Below are 12,622 nucleotides of genomic sequence, written 5' to 3'. Positions count from 1 at the left end.
ATATTAATGACCTCACACTGTGCTTCTTCAATTAAAAGCTTAGTGCATCGCCGTACATCAGATTGTATTGCAAGATCTGTGACAGTCGTCTGCACTGCTGGACCGTTAATGAAATTGTTTGTTTGCTTTTTATTGTGGTTGTTGAAGACGTCTTTGTTTAATAGATTTGCTTCTGCGTGTAAGACGATTTCTGCGGGTTCCTTTTCATTTTGAAATCTATGCAGGAGGCCTGATTTTGGTCAGTGTTAGGCTATTACGTTTAATTAAATACAGCTGGTCTCGTATTGCTTACAAATTCGTAAATAGAGTTTTGTTTCCTAACTAGAGTTTTGTTTAAACTCTATTTGGAGTTATAACTCCAAAAATATTTTTGTTTGCTTCTTTTGGGCTAAAAGTTACTTTAATACGTATAGATAAGGCTATACATTTTATTGATTCTCATTAGGTGAATTTGATTCAGTATCATAGTAATGTCCCCTACATTTAAGTAAATATAAGTACATTGCTTTATTGCGTTCGGTGCGGTTTGAGAATCTTTTTAAATTACCGCCATTATATGCTCCCTGTTTGATACCAATGAAGAGAGTTCAGAGTGCTCGTAAAACTTATCAGTACAAATGACTTCACGATTTGGATTCTTTATGGGAATTAATTCTTTACCCTTTACGTTCAATGGATTTATATGATGATTGAAACACATATGCACTATTTTTTTTTTGTTTGATGTGACAGTTGTGTATTATTTAGAGGTATGCTCTTTTGCTAATTAGCAAAGAAATCAAAGATGTGATCTCTGCTTTAATTTAAGACCTATTAAACCACTAGAATGCGTATACGTTCTGTTTTTAATGGACCCTCAAGAAACTTAATAAAAACCTTACATTTGTAGGCTCTAATAATTCCCACCTTTCTTTTAATCATCAGTGGAACTAATAGCATAACCATAAAACATGAAAAGCATAGCAAGTACTTCAAACATATCATTAGCATGGTACAAAAAAGTGTTGATAACAATCTTCGCCTTTAACTACGGTTGCCCTACAATTTGCGCGACTGACCAGAGACAAGTTACCAAAAATAGTGGTCACCCACTCGTGGTCGACCAGGAAGCGTACACCTCATTATGGACTACTAATGCTAATCGGATATTTGGAATGTGTGATTGGAGTACTTTGTTGGTTCTTTCATGTCATCTGGCTGAAGAATTTGACTGTTTTCGTGGTCTGCCTTTCACAATTCACTATTCATGATTGTATTAAATCGCATCCCAAAAATGTGTGGAAGGACGCGCCTGTTTAAGTATTGTTTTTTTATAGAATTGGGTTTACCCCGAACATCTGCTTTCAGTTCTGTGCTGGTGCATCTTGCTTTTTCGTTTTCTATTGTACCTATCTACTCATTTTTAATTTACCTTTATCAAACAAGTTTTCTATTTTCAAGCAATTTTAGCATTCCATAGTTCCAAAACCACAAACTGTAATCGTACAAACAACTGGCATTTAAATTAAGCTTCTTACCTCGTAATGTTTGTTTCATTGATATATTTTAAGAAATATCGGTACTACGTCTTGCCTCGAACTTTAGAAACTTCAAGACAATATTGCTTTGCCGTACTTTACGCTTAGTTGAGTTCACCATGAATGGCATTGACCACGCGATTCGTTATGGTATGGTACGAACCGCGTCATCGTCGTTAGCGATCTTTGTTTGGTATTTCGAATTTCATTTTACAATAACTTCCTAGGCTTGTTTTCTTTAGTAGGCTGCTAGTGATCATGATTTGTGAGTATGCCACAGCAAATTCGCCCATAAATCTCCTACAAATGTTACTTAATGAACAGTCACTACCATTGTTGGATTTATAAATAGCTACAGTGAATGGTTACTCAATATAAAATGAAGGACAAGGCTTTCTCCGCAATATTGCGTTTCTGTAATAATTTTGCCACGACATAGGAAGCAGCCACCACAAGCCGGCTACATTCCTCTGACCGCCGACCGCGTCCTGCATTCCCATCCGTGGCGGCTTCCGAGAATATTGCGATCCGCTATACCTTCATACTAGGCAAGCCCTGCCTCTCCTGGACACCAGTTGCCGATAAGTCCATCGCCCACATGTGCCCATTGCGAGCTCAATTCCGCACCACAATGAAACTGAGATCATTAGACACCATCCCACCGTTGCGTCTTGGGTCCGCGACAGTTGTCAGTCGTTGCGACGACATCCATCCGATCAAACCGCTGCGACCGAGCGCGGAGCGTTCGTTGACGATCGACAGTTACATACGAAACTAATGGCGCGTTTTTAATTTGGACACTTTTCCTCGGTCCCTGTGAATCGATTGGTAACGGGTGACGTGCTTGTGAGACTAATTCGGCGACTTGTGTGTTCGTTAGTGCGGTGTACACTGTGAGCTGCCGGCCGTTTGACTAATAGCCCTTTGATGTAACAAAGCAGTAATTAGACCGTGGACTTAAAAATAACTGCGCCCACTCGTTTCGAGTGCGTGCGTCTTTAACTTGACGCTAATTACGTTTAAGAAAATAGCTTGACGTTCTTTATTATTTGGAAAAAAAGAATAGTCCTTAAATTGGTCCTATTCTATTAATGCGCGTGCGTCCAGTGATGTTTAAACATTCCAGCCCAATATGTCAACAGTCAATCAATTGAACATGAAGCCGTAGTATTAGACGCCGCAAGACATCAGTGTTAATTGCCTATAAATAAAACAGGGCATCGCACTGACCAATTTAGATAGATCCCTGTTTGCTAATAGATGTAGTAAAGGACTCGCGGTGTCGTAGGAATAAGATGACCAATTAATAGATCGTGTTAGATTGGAGGCAAACGTGAGTTTACTGGCGTGTTTCCGGGAAAGAGTTGTTTTCTTCGATCATTATGCCATTTAGGGGGTCTCTTAGACCAGTTCTACTTTAAACTAGTGCAATCCTGTGTTTAATATATATGTGGATTGAAGACATTAACTTCAATAGCTTAAGCATTTGTGCAATACGGATTTTAAGCATACTTATCTCGATCACTACTTAATTATCAAAGCTAGCACGCATCCTCATTTGTATCTTTCATATTTTGTTATATTATTTATTCCATGTCTATGATATGAAATATGCATAGGCTGATCTGTATGTTATTCATAGCCACGTGCTACGATACTTGGAAAATGAAAACTTATGGTTGTCAACGACCTTCTGTTATGGCGTGAAATTTGATGTCAATCAGTCCATTTATATGTTGCAGTGTTGTTCATTCATTTTATACGCATATTCTGCTTAACTCTTGTATCAAAACATTGTATCATTCTTAGATTTCTTCGTTAGTATTAAAACATTTTTCATTTTATGTTATCTTTAGGACCAGTATAGAACTGGTACCTACTTAGATTCAATACTACCTTTAAATGGTTGGCACATTTGCCGTGTTATCAACGACCGTATCTATGTTTTAGTGCAACTTGCTTTAAAAGTAGTGTACTTCATTCCACTCCATAATTGTTAATGAATGCAATTAATATACTTGTTATGTCTAAGACAGAATTAGTTACCGCATGAGGTTGCTATAATTAATTAATATACGAAGCTACGCGTTGTATAATACAAAATGTAGAAATGATTGATAATGTTTCTCTTGAAGCAGATTTGTAACGGTGTCTAGACAATATTGTGGGTGGATGATCCGATTATGTCTTATTGTATTAGGCAATAGAAACTATCGAAGTAATGAAATTGAAAGAAGTCACTGAAATCGATACCCTTGTAACCAAATCTAGTGATAATCATATTAGGCGTCTATATTATGCAAGGCTCGTTCAAGAAACCAATTGCTTCCTATTATATCGATTAAGCTAGACCTCAAACGAAGACATTATTCTGTCGAACGCCTGTCCTTAGTCACAGTCATGTTAATGACATAATTCTCTCTTGCCAATGGCTAAACGTGAATTATGGATTTTATTGTTGACATGTGCCACGTCAAGTAATATTTTATTATTCGCACTTGTTCTATGTCTTAACTGTTTTGGTCATACTCATGATTGTTATTTAATATCTTCCGTCTGTTCGTTTATTTTTATTGTTTTTGAGTTATTTATAAATATTGCCAATTATTTTTATAATCAGTATTGTCTATTGTTATAACCTTATTAGATTCTTCCGTTTTAAAAAACGTATTTCGTGTTTCATCTTTGTTTCAAACCTAATTGAATGCTATGTGATATGACTCTGCATGTTATAAGCAAACAGGTTCTGCGAAACTAATCCCTTTTCTACCATTATTGATCTATTTTCATACACCTCTAATCTTATCTAGGCTTTATTGACAACCCTGTTCGCTATCTCAATGGTTGTTATCTGGTGCTATGTTATTTAATGAAGCAAAATCATCTCGTTACTCTGTACTTTTGCTAAAAGTTAGTCTGCAGTTTTGCACTAGAAATATCGATGTAAAAATATTTTTAACATCTGCTAGTTGCCTGCTTCTTGTAGTATATGATGTGATCTCGTCTATTTTCAACCATCAATAATTTCATTGGCATCATCTATGGTTAGATCATCCCATAAAATACCACTTTACCCCTTATAGCAACGAATCTATGAGTAATGTGGTTGCCAAATACAATTATCATCCAATAAAGAGCATTCAGGTAATTGCTAGTAATTGCAAGTCTTGAGTCATGAATGGCTGCTCCAGTTCCGAGATGACCCACCATTTTTACTTAATTTTCATACCAATTATTGTCAAATTTAGTTTCTTCACTTCCTTGATTAAAAAATACTACTACATTGTCATGTTCGTTTGTATTTTCAAGCTATAATTTAGTTGCAATTTTGTGGAAAATAGTACATTAATGTGACATGTCGTAATTAGGCCAAGAAATGTTGGCAAAATCCAACTTATTATCAATTCTACCTTAATATAGTTCAGTTAAGGCTCAATTTCACTTTTGTGTCCCGTAGGCGTGGTTTTATATAACAAGATGAGCAGTGACCATCGATGTTATCACACAAAGCTTGCTTCATAATCATATTTCCATGGTTTGAGGCTACGCACAGTAATTAGGTGTGGGATTCGATGTTTTATTAACGACTTTTGTTAGTAGCTGGACAACGTAACGTCGCCCACTGCCACCATCGTTATATTATCATCTACCTTCATTTAAATTGTATTAAGAGCTTTATTACGTTTATTGTTTTTTAAATTGATTCGCCAAAATAGTTTTTGGAATACTATCCAAGTTTTATCATGATATTAAGCTTATTCGAAAGTATATTTCGTCTTAATATTAAATGTTTACTAAATATTGTAGATAAGAAAGAAATGTTCGGTAGGAATATCAGTCTATTTTATAAAGAGTATTGTAAAATCAACATCTAGAAAGGTTTCTACAATGTATTGTAGAATTGCAAATAGTACAATAGCAGGTTTAAGATGTAAATCACCAGCTGCTATAATGCTAGGTACCAAGATGTTTGTCTCTTTATCTAAGGTAACCTGACCTTCAATACTTCTGCTATGGTTCCACCCACGGATGGGCGTCACCCACACGCCAGACACAATGGATACAATATCGATACGTTTTATACAATTTCCTTTTAAGATGCCTTAGTATTTATCTATCAGGACAAGTCTCCAAGAGATATTTATCTTTTATGTCCTTTTTCGTATTTTGTGTCTTGTGAGATTTTTTTATAACTGCATAAATATTCGTAACTTTCTTGCTAATCCCAGAGATCAGCGCGCTACATTGCATTATCTTCTTCAACTCTAAAACCGTCGAAGCCATAATACGGTTGTTTAATCAGATCATTCGCAACGAATTGCTATACCTAGCTTTCCGCCCGCGGCTTCGCCCACGTAATTCGGTTATATATAGCGTTTTTTAATGATCTCGACAGGGCTTTTTCTTCCACAGGCTGAAATCTTGTTACTAATTAAATATAGCTTGTGTTACTTGCATTATCTTCTTCAACTCTAAAACCTACCGAAGCCATAATACGGTTGTTTAATCAGATCATTCGCAACGAATTCCTATTCAAAAGCTTTTTTACCCCTTTTCCCCCTTGGGGTTGAATTTCCAAAAATCCTTTCTTAGTGCTCCCCTACATATCCCAAGGCTTCAAGCTTATTTTATTGATACGCAAGAGTTTTATATATATAGATAGATTGTGTGTATCAAACTAAGTTTTTAACGATGTTGGTTTACTATTCCAATCATTGCTGATGCATTGCTTCCTCAATGAGCCATTGACTTTCTCCCATCATTAATTTAATGCGCAGTCGTACTCACTAATGTAAATGCTGCATGACATGATTTAGGAAAGTATTTCATTTATAAAGTTTCTTTTGAGTTACGTTTTATCACTTCAATTTACTTGGTACCGCTTTCTAGTTGCGTGGAAAAGCTAAATAAAACTACCGTTCCTTACATTGACTTGATTCAAATATCAATGTTTTCGTTTATAGCAGTTCTTTTAAACAAAGCTCCTAGTTCAAACATAACCACAGTCCGCACCATTGTTTACGAAACAACAAACGTAAACGTTAGTAATGTTTGCCCTACTTGCCCGCGTGCTAGTAATGTCTAATGTCTATACGTCATTACATGTAATCTACTGGACGCGTAATGCCATAATTGCCGTCAATGATCCCTTGTATTTCCGTTGGATGATTGTGTTTTGACAGCACTCAAAATAATCTTCGAGCCATCGCTCAATTTTATTATTTGCTGTGAGAAAACAGGTTAATATTGTTTACTCGCGACGACCACGTGACTCTCACGTACAGTTGTAGGGCGCCGCCCGCCCACATGGCCGCCGCAGACCTGTCACTTACGTAATGTACTGGCTCGGAACCCTACGCACGTGCAATTATGTTTTTCACGCTTTTTACAAAGAGGTTAATGAAGTCGGTTCGCGATCAGTTGTGAAATACGTAACGGCGGAAATGACCACCTGACGGGAATAGCGCGTCGCGCAACTCTGTCGCCAGCTCACAGTGTGACCGCGCTATCACCCGGCGTCGCTCGCGCCGTAGATAACCCTGCATCACACCGAAAATAACCAGTCTACTCTTAGCCGCGGTCCAGCCACGACTGTCACTAATTTGACCCATCCCGCCTTATATACCAAGCTGAGGGATGGCATCCGTGCGCACGCGCTCTGCATCCCCAAAATCCGTTTCGTTCTCCCCGATTTTGGAGCGAAAATACAGTGTTGAACGAAGACCTGCAAGTCCACCTGAACTGAAGTCGACGGATTGGAGGAAATATTTTACTGATTTCAGTGCATATCTTGGTGAGTGGAATAAAGGTGTTTGGAACTAATTCATGAGTGAGTCAGGTCGCTTTTATTGTACGGCCTTGCGCTATATCGGTTGCGTGTTAGTGGAGCGTTCGGGACCGCTGCGTAAACAAAACTTGCGTAATCGCGTCTATTGGTTTTGTGAAGATGCTCTATTCTATCGCATCGTTCTTGTCAATATTTATGTGCCCAATGTTTTCCCTTACCAATTAGAACCTGTCATCGCTGGTATCGAATCGCTTTTATATAAAGAGCTTTGAAACTGCTCTCAACATTTTCGTAGCATTTGAAATTTCACAATGTGCAATATCGCTTCATGTTACCATTACCTCGTAAGTCAACGTAATAAAATCCGCACTATTATCTAAACAAAAGTGACCACAAAAACTAGAACTAGTTACAGATTTGGAGTAATTTACGGCTAGCAGAGAACAATTGAAAGTGTTCGGTATCAGTCGTCCAAGGCGAGGTGTCAGGTCTCTGAGATAACCTTGCGGGCTGTGGTCAAATGCGGTCTATACGGCCTATACCGCAAAATGTTCTACGAACTCTATATCACAAGTTTAGTACTTGTCCTGTCTCACACCACTGTTATTAATAGCCATACCATATATGTTGTTGATTTAATCTTTTAGCGAGATTTTGCGGATACGTTGTGACTAAAGAGACAATCAATCAATAGTTTTGTTTTGTTCCATAGTTCTCGTAACACGCATGTCTGACATTCGGCCAATATTCAAAGCTTTTTTATGAAATGGAAACTGTGATGTAATTTTTTTTATGTTGGATACTCCTATAAATAGTTCTGCTATAAAAACTATTTCAGAACGATGAATGAAACTGGTCTGATTTTTGGTTAGAAGATATTTTCAGTCTCTGGATGCAAAAAGTTACATCATACTTATAAACAATGTGAGAATTCTTTGGAATTCATTTGTGTATTCAATTTTCTATATCTTTAGAATGTTTCATATCAAGAAACCCAGCTTCAATTTTGTTTCTAGTTCAAAATGACTGTGTCTTACTGAAACTGAACAACCAGTTGATTAAGTTTGTATGTCAAATTGTTTGAATGCGTGAGCCAGATCACGAGATCCCGACGCAGTTTTTAGTCAGTAAGAGTCAGATACGCTGGAAGTCATTGAGGAAGACATGTTGACAGTGAACCTTATGGCTTTTATGAGATGAAAAGTCAGACTTCATCTTTACCAGGCTTTCATGCATAAGCATTTTCCACCTTGACAAGAGTTTCTGCTTTAAGATCATGGTGGTGAAATATGAATACGCTACCAGTTTCCGTGACTAATTAAGCTATTAATTTTATCTGTAATCTTATTAATTAATATCGTGTTGGCTGAGGAAGCGCCTTATTTCCTGCAGTTAGTTATCGTTTTGATTCGTTGCACCCTGATGATTTTGTTAATTGCCTTCGTGATATGAATGTTTAGTTTATGATGAGCTTTTGAATTTTTATTTAATTTTGGACCTTAAGGTGGATCGCTGTGTCGGTTGTAAGAGCAACTGCCCAATGTGAGCTGTATTCGTTTCATATTTTATTCGGATTTATGTTACTGAAATTTTCATTCACCAAATAATGGGTAGCATTTTCTTTCATACTTATTCGTCAAGGTATTAGAGACATTTGGCTTATTTTTCTTTTTTCAAGTAGCGCTGATTCTGGTCTCGCTTTTATTCTTATAATCTTATCTGTGCCAGCGACTCTAAAGGTGTTAAACTATGCAAATGTGCTATTTAACCTTTAATCTGCACATCAAACATTTATATAAAAGGGCTGTTGATAACCTATACTACTGTCAAAAGGTGTTTCTGCAAATCTCAGATTAGACACCCAACGCCATCTAGTTTCGTAATTCTAAAACAGAAAACATAAACAATGTATCGAACTTCGAGAAGCCGTTAATAGATAGAGCTGGCGTCGCATTGTGTTTTTTCAAATGTTTAGTATTTTGGTATTGTTTTTTTAATTACATTTATACATAATGTAATTGTTTTAATTATCCTTCTTTTTAAAATTGTTTGATTTTTACTAATGCTTTCCTTCTCGTTCGGAGTTTTAATGTTTTTTTTTTTTGCGATCATGTCTCAGATTCAAACTAATTTGTACTTAGTTATTATTAATTAAAAAATAATAAACTTAAATGATTTACTCAGTCCCTAAGTAAGTCAATAAGTAATTAATAAGCTGATTTATGTAAAATGAATTCGTATACATTTCCCGCACGCCTTTAATTATTGTAAGAGCAATATTGTTCAGTGTAACTCTGCGTGTTGCTATTATCTATATATTAATACGTGATGCAAAAACTTTATACCTCTTTTTACGAAAATTGCGCGGACGTAGGAGCATAAAATTTGGTACACTTATAGTTTATGTGTAGGAGAAGTGCAGAACGCTAATATTTTTTAAAAATAATGCTTATAAAGTACATTAAATCAATAAATAAAACATTACACACACATGCATAGTATCTGATCGTATATGACAAAACGTCAAAATCAATAGACATTGCGATGATATTCTCACGTCTCATATGAAAAGAGTTTTATAAAAGAGTTTGTTTGAGTTTGAGTTAAATAAAAATTATCCTTGAACGTATGTTAAGTGGTATTGTAAATTAAATAGTTTATGGTTGAATTTCAACCACTAGGCGACCACTAGTAATCATTAATAATCAAATAGTGGTCTAGTATAACGTAGGTGTGATATAATTTCGAATATAATAATAATTGTAATTTCAAAAACGACAATTGCTTCCTGTATCATTTTTCAAACATAACTTGGCATGGAAACAAATTATTATATGGAATGATTTATTGCCTAGTAGAACAACTGACCTTTTTATGTTAGTTGATGAAACTTATTTTCCTGTTGACGATTTAATTTTACTATATGTAGAAAATTCTGCTTATTTCGAATAAACCATACATTAAACTATTTGTCAGTTGGACTTATAGAAACTTGATCAGGAATAGTTAAACAAGCCCTTAATAAAAATAGACAATACTCGCTATAGTTATTTCAACTTGTATCACAACCTCTGACTGTCCAAAGGCCATAAGTTCAGTACTTCTGCGAAATTCCAAAAGTGCTTACTAATCTGCGTGTCCTTTCTCTCACTACTAAACCGAACATCACGACTGGCCAGAGAGGGCTAACAGACAAATTCCACCGAGAACGCGTCATCCTATGACGCCTCAACTCCGTATTATCACAGCGGCGTCAGCGAGTTCATTGATGAAACGTACCATCAAGCACATTCAGCGCTTTATTCCAACGTATTAGAACAACCAAAGTTTCGCTTTCTACCTACGTCTACATCGGATTTGGTCTACATGTCCTAACAAATACATCTAATACGACCAAAATACTAATTCGTGACCTCATCTCTCGCGGCGTTTCTAAAGCATGGACGTTTAAAGAATCGCAAATATTTATGTGAACAATATGTTAGGTTGTGAGCGATTTTTGCGGTCTGCGCTTGTGTTGTGGAGGTGAATCAGTACTGCATTAGTCCATAAGAGAGTCGCCCGCGCCTCCTTGCTCGCACGAGGGCAAAGGAGATATATTTAAATTTAGAATCCCTTCCTCCGCCCTTGAGGCGTTAACTTTTTTTTTTACTTTTATGGCGTTTGCGAATTCGCCGCGGCCAGTTTCTTGTGAACCGTTATAAGTGATACGAAAAAGTTTTAATTGATTATTTTCGAAAATGTCTCATTCTCATTATAAAGTGAACGATGATATTTATGGGAAGATATTGAAAAGCAATAAGAGCTCGTCTCCAAGTAAGATACAGTACGAAGAAGTTTATGAAGCTGTTGGCGGACTGGGTATAATAATTTTAAACTATATCTCTTGTTATTTACTTATTTAAAGTGTTTACTCCGTTAATATCCTGTTCATAGAACAGTTGACTTTGACTCACTTACATTTGTTATTGACTTAACCTGGTATTGAACTGACTTACTCACAAGCCATGTTTGAATATTACGTTAAGGTACAATAGAATGTTTTGTTCTGTTATTGGGATCAATTTTTATCGTGATCATAACAACAGCCTTCTTGTAGTAATGTCTTGTGTAACATTGCTTATCAATGGTGGCAGCAATTTGCGTAACTTGAACGATAAGGGGTTACGCCATTGAGACGTTAGCGGGTTTTTAATGGAGTATTCTTTATTCTTATTTAAAGGCTTTAGCAGGCATTGAACTCCGAAAAGCAAACTAGTTCCTGACAAACGAGTCTTGGGGAACAGTATCGGCCGGGTGCGCTTGCGCCGCGAAATGTATCAATTTTTTAATTATGCAAAATCTCAACTCGCTTTGTTTCCATTGCGGGTATTTTGGTTGATATGCAGTTTTTTTTCTATTTAAAACTTGTCTTTTACTTAATAGAAATAAATTAAACATACTGTCTTGTTAGTAGTACCTAAAATATAACGTTTTATAACATGTTGACATTGTACATAAGGAAACTGTATATGAAATGGCGTGAACAGTGTACACGAGTATCTAATGAAAATAATTGTAACTATTATTTCCCTTTAAAATTCTATTTGTAACCTATTTAATCAGTGTTACCATGTACAGTTATGAAAGCTGAACCCTTATGTGGATTATTTAAACCAAATATTTCTCCTAAATTGACTTTCTATGGGGATAAACGAATTTTATTTTCCTTAAAATATATAGTTACTAACTTTTGCCAGTGTCACCACCCGCTGGTGGAAGTGAAATTAAGCATTTACTATGTTTAATTTTTTCTACATTATAATCTGCGTCTGTTGAGATATATTTTTGTCATTCGTTTTGTGTGGCTTAGTTTAAAAACGGAGATCAAACCAAATAGTATGGATGTGGATCGGTTTTTACTTTTAAGCCACTATAAAATGAAATATCGTCACGCCTTTTCATCCCCGAAGGGGTAGGCAGAGATACACATTACGGCACATAATGCCACTGTACCAAAAAATAAAATTTAGAGTTGTATAAATATTATTTTTTCTTTTCTTTCTATAACTTAATAAGCTCAATGTTATGAACAGAGTTATTGTATAATATTATGCATTTATTGTGATGCATAGTTTGACCTACAAATACAGGCCTAGTGCGCTAGAGTCAAGAAAAAATAAAATGTATAGTGGTACAAATTTTATTTATTCGTATATAAATATAAGTCGTGTAAAAACTAAATTGTCATACAAAATACCGTTTGTGTAGTGTGTACATGAGCCTGCATCGCCCGACACCATAAAATTAATTCCACTCAATTAGAGGCACCCCGTTA

At 36.0% G+C, this 12,622-nt stretch overlaps 1 protein-coding gene across 2 annotated transcripts in view; it reads left to right on the top strand.

Annotated features, from left to right (window-relative positions):
- The window catches only part of LOC118267284 (paxillin), a 71,324-nt gene that overhangs the window by 23,791 nt on the left and 34,911 nt on the right, over positions 1 to 12,622 (top strand). Inside the window, exon 1 of one of the 2 annotated variants that reach the window (XM_035581196.2) lies at positions 7,093 to 7,311. The exons of the other annotated variant lie outside the window; for it this stretch is intronic. Within the exon in view, the coding sequence (XP_035437089.1) occupies positions 7,155 to 7,311 (157 nt within the window). The 5' untranslated portion in view covers positions 7,093 to 7,154. Of the gene's footprint in view, positions 1 to 7,092; positions 7,312 to 12,622 lie in introns of those variants that run through there. 2 annotated transcript variants of the gene reach the window in all.

Source organism: Spodoptera frugiperda, chromosome 23 (assembly GCF_023101765.2).
Source record: "Spodoptera frugiperda isolate SF20-4 chromosome 23, AGI-APGP_CSIRO_Sfru_2.0, whole genome shotgun sequence".
In the NCBI taxonomy this organism is placed as follows: Eukaryota; Metazoa; Arthropoda; class Insecta; order Lepidoptera; family Noctuidae; genus Spodoptera; species Spodoptera frugiperda.
The sequence above is the reverse complement of the archived record's forward strand: the minus strand, read 5'-3'. Positions and strand labels throughout refer to the sequence as shown.